This window comes from Sciurus vulgaris (assembly GCF_902686455.1).
Source record: "Sciurus vulgaris genome assembly, chromosome: 8".
NCBI lineage: Eukaryota > Metazoa > Chordata > Mammalia > Rodentia > Sciuridae > Sciurus > Sciurus vulgaris.
Genome location: NC_136468.1, coordinates 24,685,657 through 24,710,475, shown reverse-complemented (window position 1 = coordinate 24,710,475; position 24,819 = coordinate 24,685,657). Strand labels below are relative to the sequence as shown.

The 24,819-nt window shown below is 39.4% G+C and overlaps 1 protein-coding gene, 1 long non-coding RNA gene and 1 pseudogene across 3 annotated transcripts; 1 reads left to right on the top strand and 2 right to left on the bottom strand.

Annotated features, from left to right (window-relative positions):
- Positions 1-2,400: 2,400 nt before the first annotated feature.
- On the bottom strand, positions 2,401-3,187 carry LOC306667326 (myosin regulatory light chain 12B-like). The gene has a single exon (XM_079149816.1). The coding sequence runs from the start codon at positions 3,085-3,087 to the stop codon at positions 2,641-2,643; it is 447 nt and encodes a 148-aa protein (XP_079005942.1). The 5' UTR covers positions 3,088-3,187; the 3' UTR covers positions 2,401-2,640.
- A 7,796-nt stretch (positions 3,188-10,983) lies between these two features.
- LOC306667336 lies at positions 10,984-13,040 on the top strand. The gene is made up of 2 exons (XR_013765501.1): positions 10,984-11,096; positions 11,327-13,040. It is a non-coding gene; the product is annotated as an uncharacterized lncRNA (long non-coding RNA).
- A 6,743-nt stretch (positions 13,041-19,783) lies between these two features.
- Positions 19,784-20,158, bottom strand: LOC306667329 (large ribosomal subunit protein eL37-like; annotated as a pseudogene). The gene has a single exon. The product of its transcript is annotated as a large ribosomal subunit protein eL37-like (transcript).
- Between the last annotated feature and the right edge of the window lie 4,661 nt (positions 20,159-24,819).

Genomic DNA, 24,819 nt, shown 5'->3' with positions numbered 1-24,819 from the left:
CATGAGCTGTCTTCTCTTCGATGCTGAATAATATCCCATTGTATGTGCAGGCCACATTTTGCTTAACTGTTCATCTGTCAGTGCTCATGTGGGTTGCTTTCATGTTTTAGCTCTTATGAATAATACTGCTCTGAATTTGGGCATGCAAATATCTTTTAGTGACCCTGTTTCCAATTCTATATACCTGAAGTGAGGTTGCTGGATCATAAGGTAAGTCTAGTTTACATTTTTTTTAAAGAACCACCAGTCTTTTCCACAGTATCTGTTCCATTTTACATTTCTACCAGAGAACACAAGAATTCCAGTTCCTCCACCTCCTCATCTACACTTATTATTGTCTATTTTTGGACACCAGCATCTAATATATCTGAGGTGGTATCTCTTTATTTTTTCTTTGTACTTTTTTTTTTTTTAATGGTGCTGGGGATTGAACCCAGGGCCTTGTGCATGCAAAGCAAGCACTCTACCAACTTAGCTATATCCCCAGCCTTGATTTGTTCTTTCTTAATGATTAGTGATGTTGTGAATCTTTTTATGTTTATTGGCTATTTCATGTGGTTTTAGTCAGCTTTTTCATCACTATGACCAAAAGTCTGACAAGAACAGTTTTAGAGAAGGAAAAGTTTATTTGGGTCTCATGGTTTCAGAAGTCTAGTTCACAGATGGCCAACTCCATCTGGGCCCAAGATGACGCAGAACATCTTGGCAAAGGAAAGCAGCTCAGGACATGACAATCAGGAAGCATAAAGAGACACCACTCACCAGGGACAATATATATACCCCAAAGGCAAACTTCTATGACCTACTCTTCCAGCCATACCCTACCTGCCTACAGCTACACCCAGTTAATCCATTCAAATGGATAGATGTACTGATTAGATTAAGACTCTTGTAACCCAATCATTTTACCTCAAAATTTTCTTCTATCACTTCACACATGAGTTTTCAGGGAACACCTCATGTCTAAATCATAACATATGTCTTCTTTAGAGGGATGTCTATTCAATTCCTTTCCCACTTTTGAATCAGGTTATTTGTTCATTTGTGTTAAGTTTTAGGAGTTCTCTGCATATTTTAGTTATTAATTCCTTATCAGATAAAATGATTTGCAAGTATTTTTCCATTCTGTGGGTTTCCTTTTAACTCTATTTATAGGGTCTTTTTATGCACAAAAACTCTAGTTTTATAAATTCCAATTTGTCTGTTTTTTCTTTTGTTGCCTGTACCTTTGGTATCATATCCATGAAATCTTTGCCAAATCCAATGTCATGATCTGTGTTGTGTTTTCTTTTTCTTTAAATAGCTTTTTTTTTTTTTAAACTGGTAATTTAATCTGGGGTGCTTTACCACTGAGCTATATCCCCAGTCCTTTTTATTTTTTATTTGAGTCTCACAAAGTTGCTAAGGGTCTTGCTAATTTGCTGAGACTGGTCTCAACTTGTGATCCTCCTGTGTCAACCTCCCATCACTGGGATTACTGGTGTATGCCACCAAACCCTGCTTTGTTTTCTTCTAAGAGTTTTATAGCCTTTGGTCTTACATTTAGGTTTTTGATCCATTTTGAGTTAATTTTTATATATGGTATTAATTAGGGGCTCAATTTCATTCTTTTGCATATGCATATCCAGTTTTCCCAGCACCATATCTTAAAGACTACTCTTTCCCCATTGAGTGGTCTTGGCACCTTAGTCAAAAAATCTCAGGACTGGGGTTATGGCTCAGTGGTAGAGCGCTTGCCTAGCACGTGCCAGGTGCTGTGTTCAATTCTCAGCATTGCATATAAATGAATAAAATAAAAGTCCATCAACATCTAAAAAATATTCTAAAGGAAAGAAAAATCTCCTGGCTATATATGTGAAGGTTTATTTCTGGGCTCTCAATTTTATTCCATTGGTCTATATTCTGCATTGTTTTGATCACTGTATCCTGGTAGTAAGTTTTGATGGTTTCTTCTGATAAGGGCCCTAATCCATTCATGAGGACTCCACCTCCAAACTGGGATTAAGGGTTTCAATGTGTGAATTTTGGAAGACATAATCATTTACCAGGTGTGAATGCTGTTTATAACAGCAACTAACTCCCGCTAAGAGGCTATTTCTGGGGTTCAAGGAAGGCAGGAATGACCTCATTAGGGAAGGAGCAGTTCTCAGTTTTCAAGGGAGACTCAGGAAGAGGCTGAGAGAAGAGCCCTCCAAATGAAAAATGGCTGAGTGAAGAGAAAAAGGAATGATTTTCAAAGTTTCCCCAAAACGCTTGCAAAATGAATCTTTTAGGTGCCTTATCCCTCAGACTAGTGTTTGGCTATTAAATCAAGAAAAAGCAGGGATGACCCAACTTCCCAACATCACCACCTCAGTGACTGTGGCCACTGCACTGTATCTTTTTTTTTTTCACCCTGGGCTTTCACATTTGTTGATTTTTACTAGCAATTTCTTTTTCAATATAATTTACAACCTCAGCCCCATTTCCAGTCTGATTATACAAGTGCTAAGTGGCAGAAAGGTCTGGAATAAATACATTAAAAAAAAAAAAGCAAAGCTGTGAAACTAAGTTGCATGCAACAGGTTGTATGAGGGTAGGGAAAGTGAGAAATAAAATAGAGAAAGATAATGTAATTGGAAGATTTTAGCTATAGTTCTTTCAATCATCTTTGTCTTTTGCTCCATGTTTAAGGACACGTGTGAACTCGATGTAATTGAAATTCCCCTTTTTGTCAATAGGCTCTTCTCTGTACAGCTCATCCATTTCCTCGTCTGTAAACTGATCACGCATGGTGGTCAGCAGCTCTCTCAGGTAATCCTCCTGAATGGTGCCTGTGGCTTCTTCATCAGAGCAAGCAAAAGCATTTCTGATGACATCTTGGGGATCTGTGCCATTTAACTTCTCACCAAACATGGTGAGGAACATGGTGAAATTGATGGGTCCTGGAGCCTCATTCATCATGGCATCAAGGTAAGCATCCATGGGATTCTTCCCCAATGAGGCAAGCATATCATGTAAATCTTCCTTGTCAGTGAAACCGTCTCTGTTCTGGTCAATCATGTTGAAGGCCTCTTTGAACTCCTGAATCTGCGATTGATCAAACATGGCAAACACACTCAATGTTGCGCGCTGAGGGTGCTTTTTGGTGGTCTTGGTCTTTGCCTTTTTGCTTGATATGGTGACTGTTTAATTCCAGTGCCAGGTACCAGATCCCAGATGTCCTGCATAAGACAACAAGCGACTGCCTGCACTGTGTCTTGACATCATTGCAGTCAGATTGTGGGGACCACACAAGGCCCTTCAGATGGTAGCCCACCCCCAATGCTATGGTACCCGTCTTCCCTTCCATCCTGGCCTGTGCTCTGCTGTGACCTTGGGACCCAGTCACTCAGCTGTAGAAATCATAAAATGTTAAAGTCACAGTCATCCCCCAAGTTACCCTAAAAGCTCCTCACTGGCAATCCCTCAGGATTGGACGCCTTCCCTGAGGGCCTGCAGCTCTCTCCTTCCCAAACTAAATCAAGCTTCATTTGTGGTCTCCTTCACTTTGCCACCCTTCCTTTGATGTCACTCTCTCCTTTTTCCTCTTGCAAACTTACCAGAAAAACAAGACAGGGAGAAACAATCTTTTCAACTCATCTGTCCTCTTCCCTTTGGTGTCCAAGAGTAGTGGACTGTCACACCACCCAGTACGGGTGGAGAAGTTATTTGCTGGCCTCAGCTGCTTTTGTTTTATAACCTGCCATGAACCTTTGGCAGACCAACCTGATTTTTTTTCTAATTATAAAAATAATATGGCATATTTGGAAAGTATAGAAAAGCAAAAGCAGGAGAAAAAAAGAAAAAGAAAAAAGAAAAAGCATACCAACACCTATAATCCTATAATCCTGCCACCCAGAGGCAGTCCTTATTAACATTTTGATATATTTCCTTCCTGGATTTTAAAGGCATTTTTCTGTAGCTGAAATCATACTGTATACATAATTTCATGTTCTAATTTTTTTCACTTGTTACAGTATTTTCCCATATCAATTTCAAATTGGTTGAAAACATTATATTTTTTCCATATTAGTTTTTTTTTTTTTTAACAAAAGCAGTACATACACATTGTAAAGAATTAAAACAATTCAAAAATATATAAAGGAAAAACCAAAAATTTCCCCATACTCTTCCTTCTTCCTCTTACAGCTCAGAGGAAACCACTTTTAACAGTTTAGCTTTTATCCTTGCAGCCTTCATACTATTTTGTGTGAGCCCTCTTCCTCATACAAAACAGTTTTTTTAAAAAAATGGCTGTATGACTAGCTTTTTCATGTTGGAGACAGTACATAGGGATCACTTATCAGTATATAGGGATTCACTGCATTTCAAGAAAGCTCCAAATATTCCATCTATAGGTTTTGCTATTCCCCTGCTAATGGGCATTTAGGGTATTTCTAACCATTTGTACCTCTGTCTATATGTATTCCCCTGCTAATGGGCATTTAGGGTATTTCTAACCATTTGTACCTCTGTCTGTTTGTACCTGCAGAAGCATTTTTTGTGGGTGCCATTGAATTAGTTGGATTTTCCAAAGAAATAAAACCAATAGGATAGATATAGATATATATGAAAGAAGATATATGGGAATTGGCTTACACAATAATGGAAGCCAGGAAGTCCCACCATCTCCCTTTTGAAAGCTGAAGACCCAGGAAAGCCAGTGGTATAATTCAGTCTAAGTGTGAAGGCCTACAAACCTGGGGAAATGACGGCGTGACTCCCAGTCCAAAGCCAAAAATTGAAGAAGCGGGTAAGAGGGGAGCCTTCTGATGTAAGTCCCAAAGCCTGAAGGCTCAAGACCCAGGTGCTCTGATGTCCAAGGGCAGGAGAAGATGGATGTCTCAGCTCCAAGAGAGAGTGAAGTTATCTCTTCTGTATCTTTCTGTCTTATCTGTGCCCTCAGTGAATTGGATGATGCCCACACACCTTTGTGAGGGTAGATTTTCTTTACTTAGTTTACTGATTTAAATTCCATCTCTTGCAGGAACACCCTCACAGACATATCCCAAAATAAATTTAGCCAGGTACTTGGGTATTCCTTAGCCCATAAAATTAACCTTCACAATGTCCTAGAAATGGTAATTGTGAGACAAATAATGTGTGCATCTTAAAATTGTAATAAATGCTACAAAATTGCCTTTTTAAAAAAATAATGCTGGGATGGAATCCAGGGCCTCACATACACTAGTCAAGTGTTCTACCACTTAGTTCCAACTTTAGCCCCAAATTTGCCTTATTTTTCTTAAGGGTTCTAACAGTTATAGCCACACCAATAATGTGACTTGCTATGGGAACCTACCGTGGTTGTGTGCTGGTGTGTTACTTGATAACCTGGTGGTTAAAACTTGAGTGTAGACAACAGAACCTGACTCAGTCAGGTTCAAATCCCAACTCTGCCATTGACTAGCTGTGCCTCTTCCTTATTTTCCTATTCTTCCTTCTCCTCTTCTTCCTCCTCTTCCCTGTTCCCCTTTTTTGATGGTACTGAGGATTGAACCCAGGGGCACTCTGCCACTAAGCTACATCCCCAGCCCTTTTTTCATTTTTTTATTTTGAGATATGGTTTCACTAAGTTGCCTAGGTTGGCCACAAATTTGTGATCCTCCTGTCTTAGCCTCCTGACTCACTGGGATTACAATCATGCCACCATGCCTGGCCTGGCTAGTTATTGTCTTTTTTGAGTTACTTAGTGTGTTTATGTCCTGATTTTCTCTCTATAAAATGATAATGATCATAGTCCTTTTCTGCTATCTTGAAAATTTTTAAAAAATGAAATAATGCTTGAGCTAGGTTTGTGGCTCAGTGACCAGTTGCTTGCCTAGCTTGTGTGAGGCACTGAGTTCGAACCTAAGCACCACATAAATAAATAAATAAATTAAATAAAGGCATTTTCTCCTGCTACAACTACAAAAAAATTTTTTAAATTAAATAATGCATATAAAACACTTAGCCTAATACCTGGCATAAAGGAAGTGATAATTCATTATTACTGTAATTTACTAAATCATTCCCCTATTGTTGGCTATTTAAATAGTGAAAATTCTTTTAACAGACTTTCTTCAGACAGTCTATCCTTTAGACATTTTAAGCATACATTGAAAATAATTGAATAGTTTTTTAAAGTTTGACTCTTTATTTGATACTTAAACAATTAACAGTAAATAACACTCATGACCTCAGTCATGTTAATACAGCACTTTTTATAACTAAGCACGCCCTTTGAGTACATCTACACACAGACAGTTTTTATAGCAAAATAGCCACATACACTTGTATATACATTGCTTCAGGCACAATTGCATAGGTATTTTGGGGCAAAGATGGAGAAAGTTATGACAATTACATCACAGAGCAGGCCCAAGGCCACACAGAATTGAAAAGGCAATATTAACCTGAACAGATTCCATATTGTTTCTTTGCATTTCCAGAAGGCAACCTAATAGTCTGGGACCTAACATTGACTTCTGGTCTCTTCAGACCTCCCTGATGCTTTTCCAAAAGGCCATTCTCCTGGGCTCCACCAGTCTGAGTTCCTAACCTTAGAAGAGCTGAGAAAGTGCCAACAACTCTTGAATAACAAGAGTGAGTGGCACACAGGTGGCTTCCTGCATTGCAGAGGCTCTTTATGGAGTGTTCAGGATTCAGCTCAGAGGTGTGAGATTGGAAACAGAAAGTCAGCCTTGGCATTGGGCTGTCCTGTAATGAGGACTAAATGGATTGCCAAAGTCACATGTGTAAAAAATAACCCAGTTTACAAGCACATGGGTAACCTGGCCTCTGATTTCTGGTGTGCCTCGCCTCAGGCATATGGGTTATAGGAAACCTGCACACAGATGCTTGGTGGCTGAGCAAGGGCTTTGAGACTTTACAGGATAGGAGAAATTCTCATGTACTGGAAACATTTAATAAGGAGCCAGGCCAGGGCTGTACTTAACCTATAGCTCAAAAAGGCAAAGGGCCCCACCTCTCTCCATCATTCATTCAGCTTGACACCTCCATCCCATTGCCCCACTCACTGTTCAGTGACTTGATCAGGTCTCCCTATGATGCCCAAGGGTTTCTTGCATAATTATTGATAGATACACCATGAAATATACAATATGCATCACTCTACATCACTGGAATTCAGTGGGGCACCTGGCATGGCATATGCTCACAAATGCTTTTTTCCAAACTTTAATGATACTCAAAAATTCCTGCTCTGAAACTATTTCATGTCATTGTACTCAATCATAGGAAATTTCTGTATTTTTATAGCATATTTGAATAAGCTAGAAAGGTTTTGGGGATATCAATGTGGAGCTTGATGGAAAAAGTAATTATGTTTTCTTTTTATTAAAGTATAAAAATAAAGATAAAGTAATTATAGAACATATTAAATACTGCATTTGTATGAAAAATTTCAAAGAAAATATTTTCACATTTTTAATGAGAAACCTGAGCTTGCTTCCATGAACACAACTTTTAAAAAAATTCATGATGTGTTTTATTTAACCTAATATATCCCCACTATTATGACTTCAACATGTCATCAATATAAAAATTACCAATGGGATATTTTATATTCTTGTTTTCTTACTAAGTCTTTGACAGTGCATACCAATTTGGACCAGTCATAGTTCAAGTACTTGGTGGCCACATGTGGCATTGGTTGCCTGATAGGACAGCACCACTGTTCAATGAGGATGGCAAATATAGCAGGATCATAAATTTATATATATATATATATATATATATATATATATATATATTTTTGTTGTAAGTGGACACAATAGCTTTATTTTATTTATTTTTATGTGGTGCTGAGGCTTGAACCCAGTGCCTCACACTTCCCTAGGCAAGTGCTGTACCACTGAGCCACAACCCAGTCCTCATAATTTTTAAAAAAATATTTAGTTGTAGATGGACACAATACCTTTATTTTATTTAGTTTTTTTTTTTTTAATGTGATATTGGGGATCGAATCCAGTGCCTCACATGTGCTAGGCAAGCACTCTAGCACTGAGCCACAAACTCAGCCTGACTATATTTTTTGAAGTATTTTTTTAGTTGTTGATGGACATTTATTTTTATTTATTTATTTACATGCAGTGCTGAGACTTGAACCCAGTGCCTTACACATGCCAGGTAAGTGCTCCACCCCTGAGCTACAACACAAGCCCCTGACCATAATTTTTTAAGCATTCTTCTTTTATATGCTTGGAATGGCTATAAATAGTTATCAGTAAAGATTTTTTAAATGATCTATTCAAGTTATCGGTAATTGCTCATCAATGAGAAATTTTGCCCAAGGAGGGGTTAAAAAATTCCAAAGAATTTTTACCCCCATTTAAAATTGTACCATAGTTGAAACTATCTTTAAAGGGTTTAAGAGCTTCATATATATATATATATATATATATATAATATATATATATAATATATATATATATATAATATATATATATAATATATATATAATATATATATATAATAGATAGATAGATAGATATTTTAATTGCAGGTGGACACAATACCTTTATTTTTTTGTGCTGCTGAGAATGGAATCCAGGGCCTCACACTTGCTAGGTGAGTGCTCTGTCACTGAGCCACAACCCCAGCCCCTTAACTGCTCTTTTAGAAATTTCTTGTGATAAGATCAAGGTTTTCAAGCCCATTAAAGTTTTTCATGCCTACTCTTTTGATAATGCTGGCACTCTGATTAGTAGCACTGGCTCATGCTATTGGAGCAATCACTCCATGGCTGACTTGGATACCACACAAAGGGCACACATTTGCAGAAGGACAAAGTCCAGCATGGACAAAGACAGATATTTGGAACCACAGCCTGCTGCTGCCCCCAAGCCTGTGCCCCTGACTTTCCATCACCTAGCTGTGTGCCAGCTACCAGAGTACTTGGAACATACACCCCAGCAGCTCCTCAAGCCTCTTCGTTTCCACCTTGCATGTAGCCAATTTGCAGCAGTTCCTAATGTGAACATTCAGGTGGTGGAGTATTTTGGCACAGGGCTTCCAGTGCTAGGTTTCACCCATTTTTCTCACTCTCATGCCATCCCCTCTCTATCCCCATCCTGACAGGGCCGCTCTCTGAGAAACCCAGATGCTGGTTGCAAAACTAGAAGTGTCTGCCTGAAGGGTTTGCTCACCTTGAGACCCCATCATCTTCAAGGGCTCCAGTGAGACTGAGCACTGTGGCTTATGTGGCCCTCTGTCAGGACACCCCTATGGTGATGGATCCCTTCCCTGATGGTTTCTTGCTGAAAAAATCCACCACCTCATGACTCTGATCTTGGGCAACCCTTGTGATCTTTATCTACACACCATACAATTCACCCATTTAAAGTGTACGTTTCAGTGTTTTCTAGTATATTTGCAAAGTCATACAAAAACTTCAGTTTCTTGTCAAATGAAAATAATTATATATAACCTCATATGATTGTTGTGAGAGAGAAATTAGATAATGACTATTTACCATGTGCTGTGCGGTAGTTTGATGCTTCAATACGTGTATTCGTTATTTAGGGTAACTAGTATATCTATCACCTCAAATATTTAGGATGTTTAGGGGACGCAGAGCAGTGGTCACTGTCTGGGAGTCTGCTACATGTCTTGAGGAATGGGAGCTACCCCAACTCCTCCTGTTCCTCCCACACCACCTGAAGCCACAGCCTGCCCTTGAGGTGCTCACAGCCATCCCTGGATAGCAGTGGGACATGACAGCTGCTCAACAGTTGCTCAGGCTGCAGTACAATTTAAGGCAGGAAGTAGAGAGAAATACCATTTCTTACAGAAAATTCCTGTGGAAAGCAATTCAAGTCAGCAGCAAAACAAAGTAATTCCCTTCACACAGATTTGATCAACAGCTACCTGGTCTCTTGGGAATCCTCCTGCCCAAGAAAAGATTTTCAATATTATTATAACAATAATATCTATTATTAATGTTTTAGTACAGTCCTCTCCCCAGAGGTAATATGACAAGTTTAGAAGAGATTTTGAATGTCCTCACCACAAAAACATCCTAAATATTTGAGGTGATAGATACACTAGTTACCCTAAATAATGAATACACGTATTGAAGCATCAGACTACTGCATACCAGGTGCGGTGGTGCACACCTGTAATCCCAGTAGCTCAGGAGGCTGAGGCAGGAGGATCACAAACTTAAAGTCAGCTTCAGCACCTTAGTGAGACCCTGTCTCAATAAAAAATAAAAAAGGGCCAGGGATATGGCTCAAGGGGTTAAGTGCCTCTGTGTTCGATCCCTGGCACCAAAAATAAAAAATAAAAAACTGGACCCTAGAAAAATACACAATTATTATGTCAATTAAAAATATAAATGCCAAAATAAATAAAAATTTAGACCACAGTAGGTATTTTTAGATTATGTATATTTTTGTTGTTGCTCTTCTGTTCTAAGAGATTGAGTCTTAAAAAAAAAAAAAAAAAAAAAAAAAATCTTGCCATGTTGCTCAGGTGGCTTTAATGGATATTTAAGTTATTTCATACTTTTTAAGAATTATTTTGACTATAGTGGATGCCATCCACACCCACCTCATTTCCCTTTAATGAGGCACTCATTACCCAGCTGCCAGCAGTTTGTCTGCTGATGTCCCTATCTGGAATTGTCCTCAGCTAGGTAGGCTGCCTGGTATCCAATGACTGACCCCATTAGTGTGTGTGTGCGGAGTGGGAAGTTCAAATGCTTGACCCCCTTGCTTCAATGGCAAGATTCCAAAGGGACATTGGAATTCCAGAACTTTCCATGAGATTGGGTAAAAGACTCTCATTGCAAGTGCTTCACAGCTTAACTTCTAGTGTTCAGTCCCCCTTCTAGGTACTGACAGCATTTCCCAATAAATCTCTGCATACAAGTCTCTGTCTCTTGAGTCTGTTTTCTGAGTAATTTGATCTAAGTTGTTTTACTTGTTTATTTGTTTGTTTTAATCTTTTTTGTTAACATCTATTACCAGAATTTCTTATTTCTTTTTGGGAAAAGAACATATCTTTGAGGAAAAGAACCTTGACAAGTCTCCTGAGGTAAGATGTGTGACTCATGGGAAGGGAGTTAGCAGGTAGGATGGGGGAAGCCACCCTGCTTAAAGCAAAGGGAGAATTACTGGTTTTGCTTTGGACTAGGGCAGAGACTACTAAGGAGAAAGAGGAGGGCAAAGGAGAAGCCAAAGATACGCAGAAGAGCCAGAGTGCTGGGGAGAAGCTGGGGCTGCTGAGAAAGGGCAAAAGACATTAGAAATTGGATGATATTGTGTGGCTTCCACAGAAACCTCTCGTCTCCCCTCCACAGATACCAGTGAACTCAGCTATACTAACAGCAGCCGTTATGTGTGCGAAAGACAAAGAAGGTGTCCCCTCTGAGATACGCTGTGCAACTGGAATGCAGATGAGGTTTCGGGATCTAAGGACAGAGGCAGTGTGTGAGCAGGTCCCAGAAGGCTGGGGACTCAGTGGATGTAGAAGGCAGACATGGCCTGACCATCATCTGTTCCCTGCAGGTGTAACTCTGGTAAGGAATGCATCAGTGCATGTCTGCAGGCCCTAGGGGAACCAAGGAAAGGAAAAGTACTACTTTCTGTCATCTTTCTCCCTTCTTGATCCCTCAGTATGAAGGTTGAGATGCTCAAGTGGCATGAAGTACAATGATATGGGGAAAGAGTCACCCTGGAATTGAGGAAAAGAATGCTTTGTTCCAAGCTTCCTTTGACAGCTATATTTAGAGAGAACAGCTTCCACTCCATCCACTCAAATTACCGCCTTGCTTGGTTCATCTGTTATAGTCATGATTGGCATGTTCCCATGGCCTCGGGTTCTATTGTATAATACTGGTCGGTTTTATGCAATACTTTTTATCTTCCAGTCTTCAGAGGCAAAATAACAAAGTAGGTAAGAGCTTGAGTCCTGAAGTTAGGTGGTATTGGTTTCAAATCTACTCTAGCTAACCTTCTAAACCTTCTGAGCCTCTGCTCCAGACTTATAAAATGGGCTCTGCAATAGTTGAATCTGAAGTGTCCCCCAGCAACCAGGTGTCAAAGGCTTGATCCTCTGCCCATGGCACTACTGGGAGATGGTTGAACCCTTAAGAGGTGCCACCTAGTTGGAAGAATTTAGGTCATTGGGAGCATGCCCTTGAGGGGGATATTGGGACCCTGGCACCTTCCTCTCTCTTTGCTTCTCAGCCACCATGAATGAACAGAGCTCTTTTGCCATGTGTTCCTGCTATGGTATACTGTGCTGCCATAGACCCAAAGCAACAGAGATAAGTGACCATGGACTGAAGCCTCTGAAACCATGAGCTAAAACAAACCTTTTCTCCATTTAAGTTGATTATTTCAGGTATTTCATTCTAGTAACAAAACTAACAGGCTTCTAGAACTTGCCTCATAGAGCAAAGAAAAAAGGAGGTGATCCATGTAAAGCATACATGGACAATATAAGCATTCAGCAAATAATATTATTATTTTTATTCTGTCTGCCTACATTCCATGGCTTTAATATTTAATATTCTAAATGTGTTAGACATTTAGATAGTTTCTAGTTTTGGTCAAATATAGATAATAACTCACTTTGTTAAGTAGAGATTGGCACATAGGATAATTCAGTACTTTGGGTTATTTTTTAAATTTGTACCCTTTAGCTAACTGATAATAGTCACATGCCTGTTGGTGTGGTTATGAGAGTTAAATGAATTAGTACATATAATGTGCTTAGAGGAGTCCTGCCACATGACACACTTTATAAAAGTGTTAGGCAGTGTTATTTTTGTGATTATTCTTCCACTGGTCTTCCTACCCTTCCCCCCAACTACGGTGCCCTCTTGATTGGATTTCAATGAAATGCTCATGATCTCACTGTCTCTGTCAAGTGTCCCTTCCCCCAAATCCTTCAGGGGAAGAATTGATTTTACATCATCCAAAACTTTGGTTAAGGGCTTGGAATGTAGATCAGTGGTAGAGTGCTTGCCTAGCATTCTCAAGATCCTGGGTTTGATCCCTGGTACTGCAGGAAGGAAGGAAGGAAGGAAGAAAGGAAGGAAGAAAGGGAGGGAGGGAGAGAGGGAGAGGGGGGGGGGGAGGGAGAGAGAGAGAAAGAAAGAAAGAAAGAAAGAAAGAAAGAAAGAAAGAAAGAAAGAAAGAAAGAAAGAAAGAAAGAAAGAAAGAAAGAAAGAAAACCCTTTAGCTAATTTGGACAAGAGAAAGCATCCTCCCACAGAGTACTTAAGAAGTCTTAGAGCTGCACATTCAACCTGAGCTCTATTTCTGCCACAACATTTACACCTGTCATTGATGTAGTCTTTGTGCCTGAGAAAGTCTGATGCTTCTCCCAGAGCATTTATGCCTTGCTCCAGGGAGGAGTGTCAGGCTGGCACTGAGCAAAATTGTGAAACTAAAAAAAGACCACAATCCTCTCCTATGACTGATTCCTTCAGTTTCCCTTTGCTTGTTATCACTGGGGACATCTCAACAGGGCAGAAAGCCACAGTCTTCGAAGCCAGACAAACCTGAGCTCACACCTGGCCCAGACACCTACTGATTAGCTGGGTAGTTTGGGCAAGTTACTTAACTTCCATGAGTTTCCACTTCAGGAAAATGGGGACAATCCTTACCACACAAGGTGTTTTTGTTTCAAATTGTGGTAAAACACATAAGATGTGAAATATACTACCTTCACCATTTTTAAGTGTTCAGTTCAGTGGCACTAAACACACAGGGTTGTTTCGAGGATTGAATGAAATAATGTGTGTAAAACCTCTAGTACATAAACTAGAGCATTGTGCATAATTAATGAACGTAGTTCACTCTTCTCATGATTTCTTCCACTGATCATACTCCACAGGATTGTGGAAATGAGCAAAAATGCCTTGGTCAGTTTCGGGTTTAAGTTCAAACTCTCCTCGTGTGCCTTATCATAGCCCTGGTCTGCCACATCTGTGGTTGTGCTTATCACAGAGTTGGTTCTATGTGGGAAGAGAGGCAAAGGGGCTGGCAAGCTCAGGAAACCTGTTTCCTGAGAGATCCGCCTTCAAATACCCATTGTTCTCATGGGGAGAAGGCAGCAGTCATATCTGGGGCTTTCCAAACAGCTGAACTAGGCCAAGGGGTGAAAATTAGAGAGTCAGTCAGATTTCAACTTAGTAGGAGGTTAGTTCTGTCATTAACTGTGAACATATGACATGCGAGGTCACTCATTTTTTTTAAATGCTTTCTTGTTTCTTCTTTTAAATTTTGGTGTAGTCAAAGCAATATAAAATACAACTTAAAAATAAATTATACTGAAATTCTTATAACAATAAACAGTCTCCGTTCTTTTCTCACTCAGCCAGGTTCTTCTCTGGAGGCTAAATCGAAGGCTATCAATAGACATCATGGCATGAATGCATACTGAGTCTATTGATTTACTATGCTTTAATTTTAATTTTGTATTTTCACTGTGCTGGGGATCAAAACCAGGGGCTCATGCATTGCTAGGCAAGCACTCTACCACTGAACTATATATCCCTAGCCCTTGTACCTTAATTTTATTGTTCGAATAATTCCCTACTCTATCCACCCCCAAGTTAATATTTATCTTGGTTTTTCATTTACTTTATCTTCTATGTAGCATAGCCTTTGACAGCCTTGCAAGACAATATTTTCATATAAACTTATCGGATGATCTGCTATGGTTAGAATTCTCTTCTGAGTGCAAAAGCAATAATGTTAAGGAAAAGTGAGTATCAGTTATGAAAGAAGGGGTGTCACTACACATATGATAGACATTGAAAAGATAATAAAATATTATAAACCACTTAATTCAATAAGTTGCACAACTTAGAGGAAATGGACCAATTTCTTGAGAGATACAAATATTAAAACTTAAGAAGAAACTGATAACCTGAAAAACTATTTCTATTTCTATTATACTTATTTCTATTAAAAGAAATTGAATTCCCAGCTTAAACCCTTTCCATAAGGAAAATGCCAGTCTTCTCCATTTAAGATGGCCTACTGGTAAATTCCATCAAAGATTTTTTTAAATAATAACTTTATTTTCTTTGTTTATTTTTTTATGTGGTGCTAAGGATCGAACCCAGTGCCTCACACATGCTAGGCAAGTGCTCTGCCACTGATCCACAACCCCTCTGTCAAAGATTTAAGAAATAAATAATAATAGCAAGTTTATACAAGCTCTTCCAGAAAATAGAACATTTTATAATTCATTTTATGAGGTCAACATTACCCTGAAACCAAAGCCACACAAAGAATTTAAAAGAAAACATTAAAGATTAATATCCCTCATGGACATAGACATAAAAATACTTAGCCAAATATCAACAAATCAAACCCAACAATATATAAATACTATATCAGTATTATATGAGCCTTTCCCCAGGAATACAAGGTAAGTTTAACATTAGAAAACCAATGTAATTTACCATACTAACAGAATAGAAAAGAAAAACCACATGATAATCACAATACATGCAGAAAGAACATGTGGTAAAATCAAAACCCCATTCATAAAAGTTTTCACCAAACCTGATAAGAGTGTCTACATCACACTTCAGTTTTTTAAGCAGCAATGTGAATAGCTCCTGTCCCCTATCTACATAAGTTTATTATCCCATGTAACTTAGTGGGATTTGAGGTGGGAACAGAAATATGTGTTTAATCTGCCATGTTGAATCTGAACAATAAGCTTTCACGGCCTCTAGTCTTTTTCTCTCTCTCTGCTTCTGTTGTCTTGGTAGGCTGTCATCCCTTTCTCTGGATAATTACAAGAATCTTCTAAATGGTTTGCCCAGTTCATCTTCTGATTCCTTATCTGGCAGGAGGACTGGTATTAAAATGTGAAAACCTGTTTATATTATGTCTTCTGTTTAAAGTCACCAAGAGTTCTCTGTTGCTTTTAGATTAACTTCTAAAAGGTTGAGCAGGGTGGAGGGAAGGAAGAGTTTAATTGTGGAGATTTTAGAACATGGATAATTCCCAAGAGACGATGTGCAGTTACAATCCTTCCTTCAGTTTCCGGTTGCTGTCTTTGTAGTGCTTCACTTCACAGTCACATTGAAGACAGGTGTCTTCTCCATTGTTTTGGCTCTTGTGCATTTCTCAACTTGCTGTAATCTGGCTTTTGACCCCACCACACCAAAGAAACTACCAGGTCACCCATAGATACTCTTTAAATTTTTAAGCTTCATTTTGAAATCATTTCAGATTTCCAAAAAAAGTTGGAAAAATAGTACAAAGGGGGCTGGGGAGATAGCTCAGTCGGTAGAGTGCTTGCTTTGTAAGCACAAGGCTCTGGGTTTGATCCCCAGCACCCCCCCAAAAAAAATAGTATAAAGAATTTCTGTATACACTTGCCCCAAATCACATTATTCATAACCAGATGTAATGGACACATGATGTAATGGATGTAATGGACAAAACCAGAATATTAACATTGATACAATAGTGTTGACTAATCTATAAATCTTAATTCAAATTTTGTCAATGGGCTCGCCAATGGAACAGAATCCAGTCTAAGATCACCCATGGTGGCAAATTGTCAAGTCTCCTTAGGTTCTTTCTGTCTGCAATAGTTTCCCAGCATTCATTCTTTAAGTTTGTTTGATTTGATTTGAAAACTTTTGAAGGATACTGCCCAGTTGTGTTGTTGAATGTCCCTCAATTTGAGTTTTCTGAATTATCCACAATTAAATTAATGTACTGTGGTAGGAAGGATAATGCCTTTTGTGGGGGAAGGGAGATGGGGAATTGAACCCTGGCATGATCTACCACTGTGCCATATCCCTAGTCCTTTTTATTTTTCATTTTGAGACAGTATCTCACTAAGTTGTCCAAATCAGCCTTGAACTTGCAATCCTCTTGCCTCAGGCCCCTGAGTCACTGGATTACAGGTGTGTGTCACTGTTCTCATCCAAATCCCTGGAAACTGTAAATATGCTGAGTTCCACAGCAAAGGGGAATTAAGGGCACAAATTGATTAAGGATGCTAGGTATTAAAATGTGACAAAAATGAATTAAGGTTTATAGATTAATCAACACTATTGTATCAGTGTTAATATTCTTGTGTCAGGGAGTTATTTAGGCAGGCCCAATAAAATCACAAGAGTGCCTGTAAGTGGAAGAGGGAAGCAGAAGAGGTGAATCAGAGAGATGAAAGTGTGAGAAGGACTCAAGCCTAATATTGTTGGCTTCAAGGACAGAGCAACAGGACTATAAGCCAGGGAATATGGGAGGCCAACAGAGGGTGGAGAGGGCCAGAAGATGGTTTCTTTCTTACAGCTTCTAGCAGGAACATAGTTCTGCTGATGGCTTAATTTTAGTCCATCGGACCCATTTCAGACTTCTGACCTTAAGCATTATAAGATAATAAATCAGTTGGGGTGTAGCTCAGTGGTAGAGGGCTTGCCTAGCATGCACAAGGACTGGGTTCAATCCCCAATATGGCAATAAATAAATATATCTAAGATAATAAATTTGTGTTGAGTTAATCCATTAGGCATAAGTTGTCACGGTAGTAAAAGCAATTGATACAGATTTTGATACCTGAAAGAGGGATTCTGCTGTAATGAATGCTTGAAATGTGGAATTGGACAGTGGGAAGAGGCTGGAAGAATTGTGAGGCGCTTAAGGTGGATTAGCTTAAGCAGACCTTTAGTAGAAGTAGTAATGATTGCTGTTATGGGGTGCAACTTAAGAACAGACCGATCACCACTGAGAAGTCCAAATTTGAGAGTCTTTATTAAGCTGGCCGCTGACCGTCTCACACAATGCCCCAAAAAATGGCTATTGAGAGAAGAGCTTGGAACACAGGGTTGTAGGGGTTCTTATACCAAAAATCCCGTCAATCATAAGTGTCTGTTGCTATGATTCGAAATTACAAACTAACATCATGAGATCATTGACAGAGAGGGAAGTGGGTCACCTAGGTACAAACTAAAGAATGGTTAGTAATAACCACACAATTATCATTTACATGGTACATTGGTTAGGAGCAATAGGGATCAAAAGACAGCAATTTTTTATTACATAAGAATTGTCATTATGTATTGCTAAACATGTCACGCTAAGTAACTGAGGATGGGTACGGATGCAGGGAGAAGCTTATTTCCTACATAACATGTAGTCTCAGAGCAAAATGGAGTCTGTTTAGTCATATCCCTTATAGTCTGGCCTGTAACATCTTCATGGAGCCAGATCTGTCAGCCCATCACAATTGCCAGTGAGGAACCTAAAAGAAGTGAGGAGAAAACACATATTACCTCAGAGAACAAGTCAGTCATCATGAACAAGGTGTGAAGATATGGATGTTAAGAACATTATCAATGAGGGCTTGGAAGGAAATGAGGAACATGTTATTGGAAACTGAAAATAAGGAAATCCTTGTTATATGATGGCAGAAAGCTGGGCAGAGCTGTGTTCTGTACTCATGTGGAGAACAGAATTTGGAAGTGATATAATTGGCCACTTAGATGAGGTTTCCAATCTTCTTGCTGTTTCTAGGAAAGTGCAAGAAGAAAGAAATCAATTGAGGGAAGACTTTTTAAACAAAGAGGAATGAGAACTTGGGTTATTTGGGAATTTCTTAACCTATCCACACTGCAAAAATGCTAAAATGGAGAAATCCACTCTCAGCAAAGTGTTCCAGAGAAAAATCAAAAGGTATGGCTGGACAACCTTTTGCGAACACCTCAGAAAAATCAAAAAGTTGGAGTACTTCATCCACAGAAAGCATTTTAAAGAGTACATGAGCCAGGCATGGTGGTACATGCCTGTAATCCAAGCAGCTCAGGAGGCTGATGCAGGAGGATGGGAAGTTCAAAGCTAGCCTCAGCAACGTAGGGAGGCCCTAAGCAATTAAGCAAGACCCCATTTTTAAATAAAAATATAAAAAGGACTGGGGATGTGGCTCAGTGGTTCAGCGTTCCTGGGTTCAATCCCCAGTACCATAATAAAATAATAAAATAAAGAGTATGTAATTTGAAAACAACAACAACAAAAGAGTATGTGATTCATACATAAGTCCTCTCAGCCATTTCTTCAAATATTAAATGTGGAGGAAAGATCAAGGAAGGACCTGTGAATCAGCCTCTTGCCTGATAGAGTGAGTCCCCATGACAGTAGGTTTTTGAGAATATTATTCTAGCAGAAATACGGTCAGCTTGGACTGAAAAGGAGAGAGAGGATGAAATGTAAGAAGGTTAGTGGATCCCAAAAATTCACTGGTAAGAAACAGGCTGATAAAACTACTCAGCTACAAATACTAACTACATTTCAAGAAATAGGAAAGATAACTCAGAGGACTGAGCTTTAAGTCCCAAGAGTGGAGCCTTGAACTACAGATTATTCCCAAGTCTGAAAACTGAATTTTGTTCACTTGTGTAGATTTTGAAATTGTGTGTGACCAGTGATTCCTCAGTTCCTTCCATTTTCTCCCCATCTTCAGTGCAGTGTGGAGTGTGTCTCCATATTTTGGGCACGGATAACTTGTTTTCTAGCTTCAAACATCCACATGTGGAAAGGAATTTTTCCCCTAGATGGACTAGACCTATAGTTTCACCCATATTTAATATAGATGATGCTATTTTTTAATTTCTGAGTTGATAATGCTTAGATGACATGTGGACTTTAGCTGGTGTGGTATTAGTTGAGGCTTTTGGGACCTGGGAAATGAGTATCTTGCAGATGGGTCAGAAGTGAATCTTTGGTGGCTAGAGGGTGAACCAAATTTGTTATGTAAAAAAAAGAAATCTAGCACAAGTGCCAAAGGATACCAATAGACACTTTTTTTCCCCATTTTTGAAAGCCAGAATGTTTATTGGGTGGCTAATTGTTGAAACTATCAAGAGGAGCTGAATGCTGCAACAGCTGCCCTCTTGGGTTTAGGAGTTGTTCCTTCACAGAATCCATGCCTGAATCTGCGGTATACGATTTTTAGGTGCCTCATTAGACCAGTCCCAGTGGTGTTTCATCTTTTAGCCTTGGCCCTCCAGTTATACTTTCTCTTGCGCTTGGCAGTAGCCACATTTGCCACAGGTCGACTTCTGAAGGTGGTAGACCTTAGAGTCACAATGGTGGCACAATATGTGCATCTTATTATGACACTTTCCAAATGATGACGTTTCCTTCATCATCCCACTTCTGTCACAGAGACAAAGAACCCAATAGGCACTTTTTTTAAAAAAATATTTTTTTTAGTTGTCAATGGATCTTCTATTATTTATTTATTTATTTATTTATTTATACACAGTGCTGAGGATTAAACCCAAGGACTCACACATGCCAGGCAAGCACTCTACCACTGAGCCACATCTCCAGCCCCAAAGGCACTTTTTGACCTGTAGCATTTTTTTTAGATCCATATATTTCTTTTTTTCCTTCTTTCTCTTGGTACTTCTCAGTCTTTATGGCAATTCCTTCCTCTACCTGTCCCTTACATGTCAGAACAGTTCAGAATTCAGTCCTGCTCCTTCTCTTCTCAATGAAGTACCATGTCTTTGGATAATTCAATCCATTCCCTCAATATCCATATATACCTCTACCCAAGCTTGGATCTTCATCCCAGACCACTCTCTTGACCCCTGATCCATTTAATCATCTGCTTTTAGGATTTCCCCATGTGGATGTTCCACCAGACATTGCAAACTCATCCTTTAACCACTCCCCACCCACACATCCAGCTTCTGCCTTTCTCTCCTGCCTCCTTCCTCCCATACTACTCCCACTCACCATGGCACCCACAGTTCTCACTTCCTTGCTGAGCAAAGTTAGCATCCCCTCGCAACTGCTGCTCTGTTTAGCATGCCCTTCTTTCCATTCTTCCTGGCTGAAAGTTGATGGTCCCTTAGGACTCATTCAAGGAACAGCCACTTTGGGGGAATGTTCCCTCCTCTTGAGATTTCAACCTGGCTTCCTCTACTTTATGCCCTTAGCAGCCTCACTACATCCATTCTCTAATATGTGCAACCAACAAAAGCATTATTTGGGCACCTCTGGTACTCCTGGCACCATGCAGGGTTCAGGGGTACAAAGGAGAACAGGATTCTGTCTCCATCATCACATAGAAGTTTAGAGAAGAAAACTAGGACTCGCAATGACACTTTGGTATTGCAACTCAAGGAAGGTCGGGATGGGAAGGGGTGTAAGAGATGAAAGTTGAGGCAGTGATCTATGAAGCTGGATAAAGAAAGATGCTTTAGGGAACCTCAGGATTCCTCTAGGGGCTGGGGCTGCAGCTCAGTGGTAGAGCACTTGCTTAGCATGTGTGAGGCACTGGATTCGATCCTCAGCACTACATAAAAATATAAATAAGTAAAATAAAAAGACATTGTGTCCATTTACAACTAAAAAAATTTTTTTTAATCTCCTCTAGAATTTAGAATGAGGTGGTAGAGGGATGAAACAGGGAACTGGTTGGCAGGTGCCTGAGCAAACAGAGGTGAGAGTGGATCTTGGAAAGCTCCTGGAGGCATTGAAAGGGAGCTACTGTGGTTGTCGTTAGGAAACGGATTGGAGTGGGGCAAGGGGGGAAAGAGATAGAAGTTACAGTCACCAGGTGAGAGATAATGACTGGTGGTGGGGATGATGAGATGCTGGGGAAAACGCAGTTGTTAGATATTAGAAGAGAGGCAGAACTTGTGGCTGATACCGAGGGAACTGACATTTTTGTTTCTGCCACTGATCTATCTTGTTCAACTTGGCATCTACAGCAGTTAGGAAAATGCCTGCTACCTACTAGGCGCTTGGCAAATATTTCCTGAATTCCATTTTTTTTTTCATCGTGGCTGCATTTTCCAGAACAAAAAATCAACATAACTGATCTAACCAGACAAAATTTGAAAATGAGATTGTATGGGTAAAGCCCAGGTTTGGTAGCTGTACTTGGGAAATTACCAGAAGAGCTGTGGCTCTACTATTCTCTTGGCCTCCTACTTGATGCTACAATGAAAATTGCATTTAATCATCTTCCATTTTACTCACAGTGAGAAAATGCTCTTGATTGGTGAAAATAGCTGTGAATTAGTATCAAAAATCTTCTGAAGTAATTCTAAGAAATCTTATCTTCTGCCTGAGAATCTTGCCAACAGAGACCTATCTGGTTTTGTGGGTTCTTGTCATCATGAGTAAAGCTTTGGCTATGGATTCAGACATGGTTGGTGTAGATGGGAACTTTGTAGAGGGACCATCAACCAAGGATAACTGGCTTAGAACCCAGGTCAGTCACATGCCCTGTGATCTTGAGTTGGTTATTTCATCTTTCTCAGGCTCATCTCTGCAGCAGAGACAACTATTCCTACCTTGGGCACAGGTAACACCTCCTATACTCACCACTGGCCCCATGCAAGCTTTCCCACCTTCCTCCAGCTTTAGGTATTTGCAAGGTCAGTTGTACATTTTATCTTCAAATGTAGCTTGGTAGGATTTAGTGCCTTTCTTATGGGGCCATTGCTTTTGGGGGTGCACTTTAATGACTAAAGCTGTGGATGAAAGTACAGCTCTGAGCGAGGAAATGTTTTACAATGGCTGGGTCCCTGGGGCAGTTGGTATTCCTAAACAATAATGACATGAACAACCATGAATAGAACTGTCCCTCAGCATCTGTAGGGGATTGTTTCCAGGACCCCCTGTGGATCCTGAAATCTGTGGATGCTCAAGTCTTTTATATAAAATAATGTAGTATTTTCATAGAACCTACACCTCTTCCTATGTCCTTTGAATCATCTCTATATTGCTTATAACATCAAATACAATGTAAAGGATATGCAAATGGTTGTTATACTGTATTGTTTGGGGAATAATGACAAGAAAAAGGTCTGTACCCATTCAATTTTTTAGCAGGTAACTTTTGTTTTTCTGAATATCTTTTACCTACCATTGGTTTAATTGGAGGACACAGAACCCACAGACACTCCCTTTCTACTCACTAGGACAAAGCCCATTGTTGCTGTCCATTGACACAGCTTCGATTTCTTCCTGGTGTCAGTGTGATCAAAGAGGAAGGACTCTGATTAAGTCAAGCACCAAGTCTTAGAACTGTGAATTTGGGGAAGAGACCTGACCCAACTAAACCAGAAGTCCAGGAGAGGGGCATCCAGTGATACCTTCAAAGGAGGCAAATAGGGCAGACAAAAAAGTTTATGTCACCAATGGTAACTGAAAGCAACTAATCTAATAAGTATTTATCAAATACAAAATATATGTAGCATAAAGAATTAAAGTTTTATAAAGATTTTTTTTTTGCTTTCTTTTTTCATTCTGGCTTGGTACTGGTGATTGAACCCAGGGGTGCTCTACCCCTGAGCTCCATCCTCAGCCCTTTTTATTTATTTATTTATTTATTTATTTTGATTCATTGTATACACATGGGGTACAACTTTCATTTCTCTGGTTGCATATGAAGTAGAGTCACACCGTTTGTGTGATGATACATGTATATAGGGTAATGATGTTTGTCTCATTCTACTATCTTTCCTTACCCCTGCCCCCTCCCCACCCCTCATTTTCCTCTATACAATCCATCCTTCCTCCGTTCTTGCTTCCCTACTTCCCTTTATGTATCATCATCCACTTATCAGAGAAAATATTTGGCCTTTAGTTTTTGGGGATTGGCTTATTTCACTTAGCATGATATTCTCCAACTCCATCCATTTACCTGCAAATGCCATAATTTTATTCTTCTTTATGGCTGAGTAATATTCCATGTGTATATATGCCATAGTTTCTTTATTCATTCATCTATTGAAGGACATCTAGGTTGGTTCCATAATCTAGCTATTGTGAATTGAGCTGCTATAAACATTGATGTGGCTGCATCACTGTAGTATGCTGATTTTAAGTCCTCTGGGTATAGGCCAAGGAATGGGATAGCTGGGTCGAGTTTTCTAAGGACTCTCCATACTGCTTTCTAGAGTGGCTGCACCAGTTTGCAACCCCACCAGCAATGTATGAGTGTACCTTTTTCCCCACATTTCACCAACACCTATTGTTGCTTGTATTCTTGATAATAGACATTCTAATTGGGGTAAGATGAAATCTTAGGGTAATTCTGATTTGCATTTCTCTTATTACTAGAGATGTTTTTTTCCATATATCTGTTGATTGCTTGTAGATCTTCTGTGAAGTGTCTGCTCAGTTTCTTAGCCCATTTATCGACTGGGTTGTTTTTATTCTTGGTGTAGAATTTTTTGAGTTCTTTATAAATTCTGGAGATTAGTGCTCTATCTGAAGTGTATGTGGCAAAGATTTTCTCCCACTCTGTAGGCTCTCTCTTCACAATGTTGATTGTTTCCTTTGCTGAGAAAAAGCTTTATAATTTGAATCTATTCCATTTATTGATTCCTGCTTTTATTTCTTGTGCTTTGGGAGTCATGTTAAGGAAGTCTGGTCTTAAACTGACAGAATGAAGATTTGGACTTACTTTTTCTTCTATTAGGTTCAGGGTCTCTGGTCTAATTCCTAGATCCTTAATCCATTTTGAGCTGAGTTTTGTGTTTTTTATTCATTTTTTGAGACAGGGTCTCAGTAGGTTGCTGAGAGTCTCACTAAGTTGCTGAGGCTGGCCTTGAACTTGTGATCCTCCTGACTCAGCCTCCTGAGTCACTGGGATTACAGGTGTGTGCCACCATGCCCGGCTATCTTCATCATTTTGAAGTAAGCAAAGATCTCTTAAACAGGAGACACAAAGTACTCACCATTAAGAAAAAAATTGATTTTTTGTCTCAGAATTCACCATGAAGAAACTGAAACGAGAGAATGCACTTATACTACATATAACCCACACAAGACTTGTATCTGA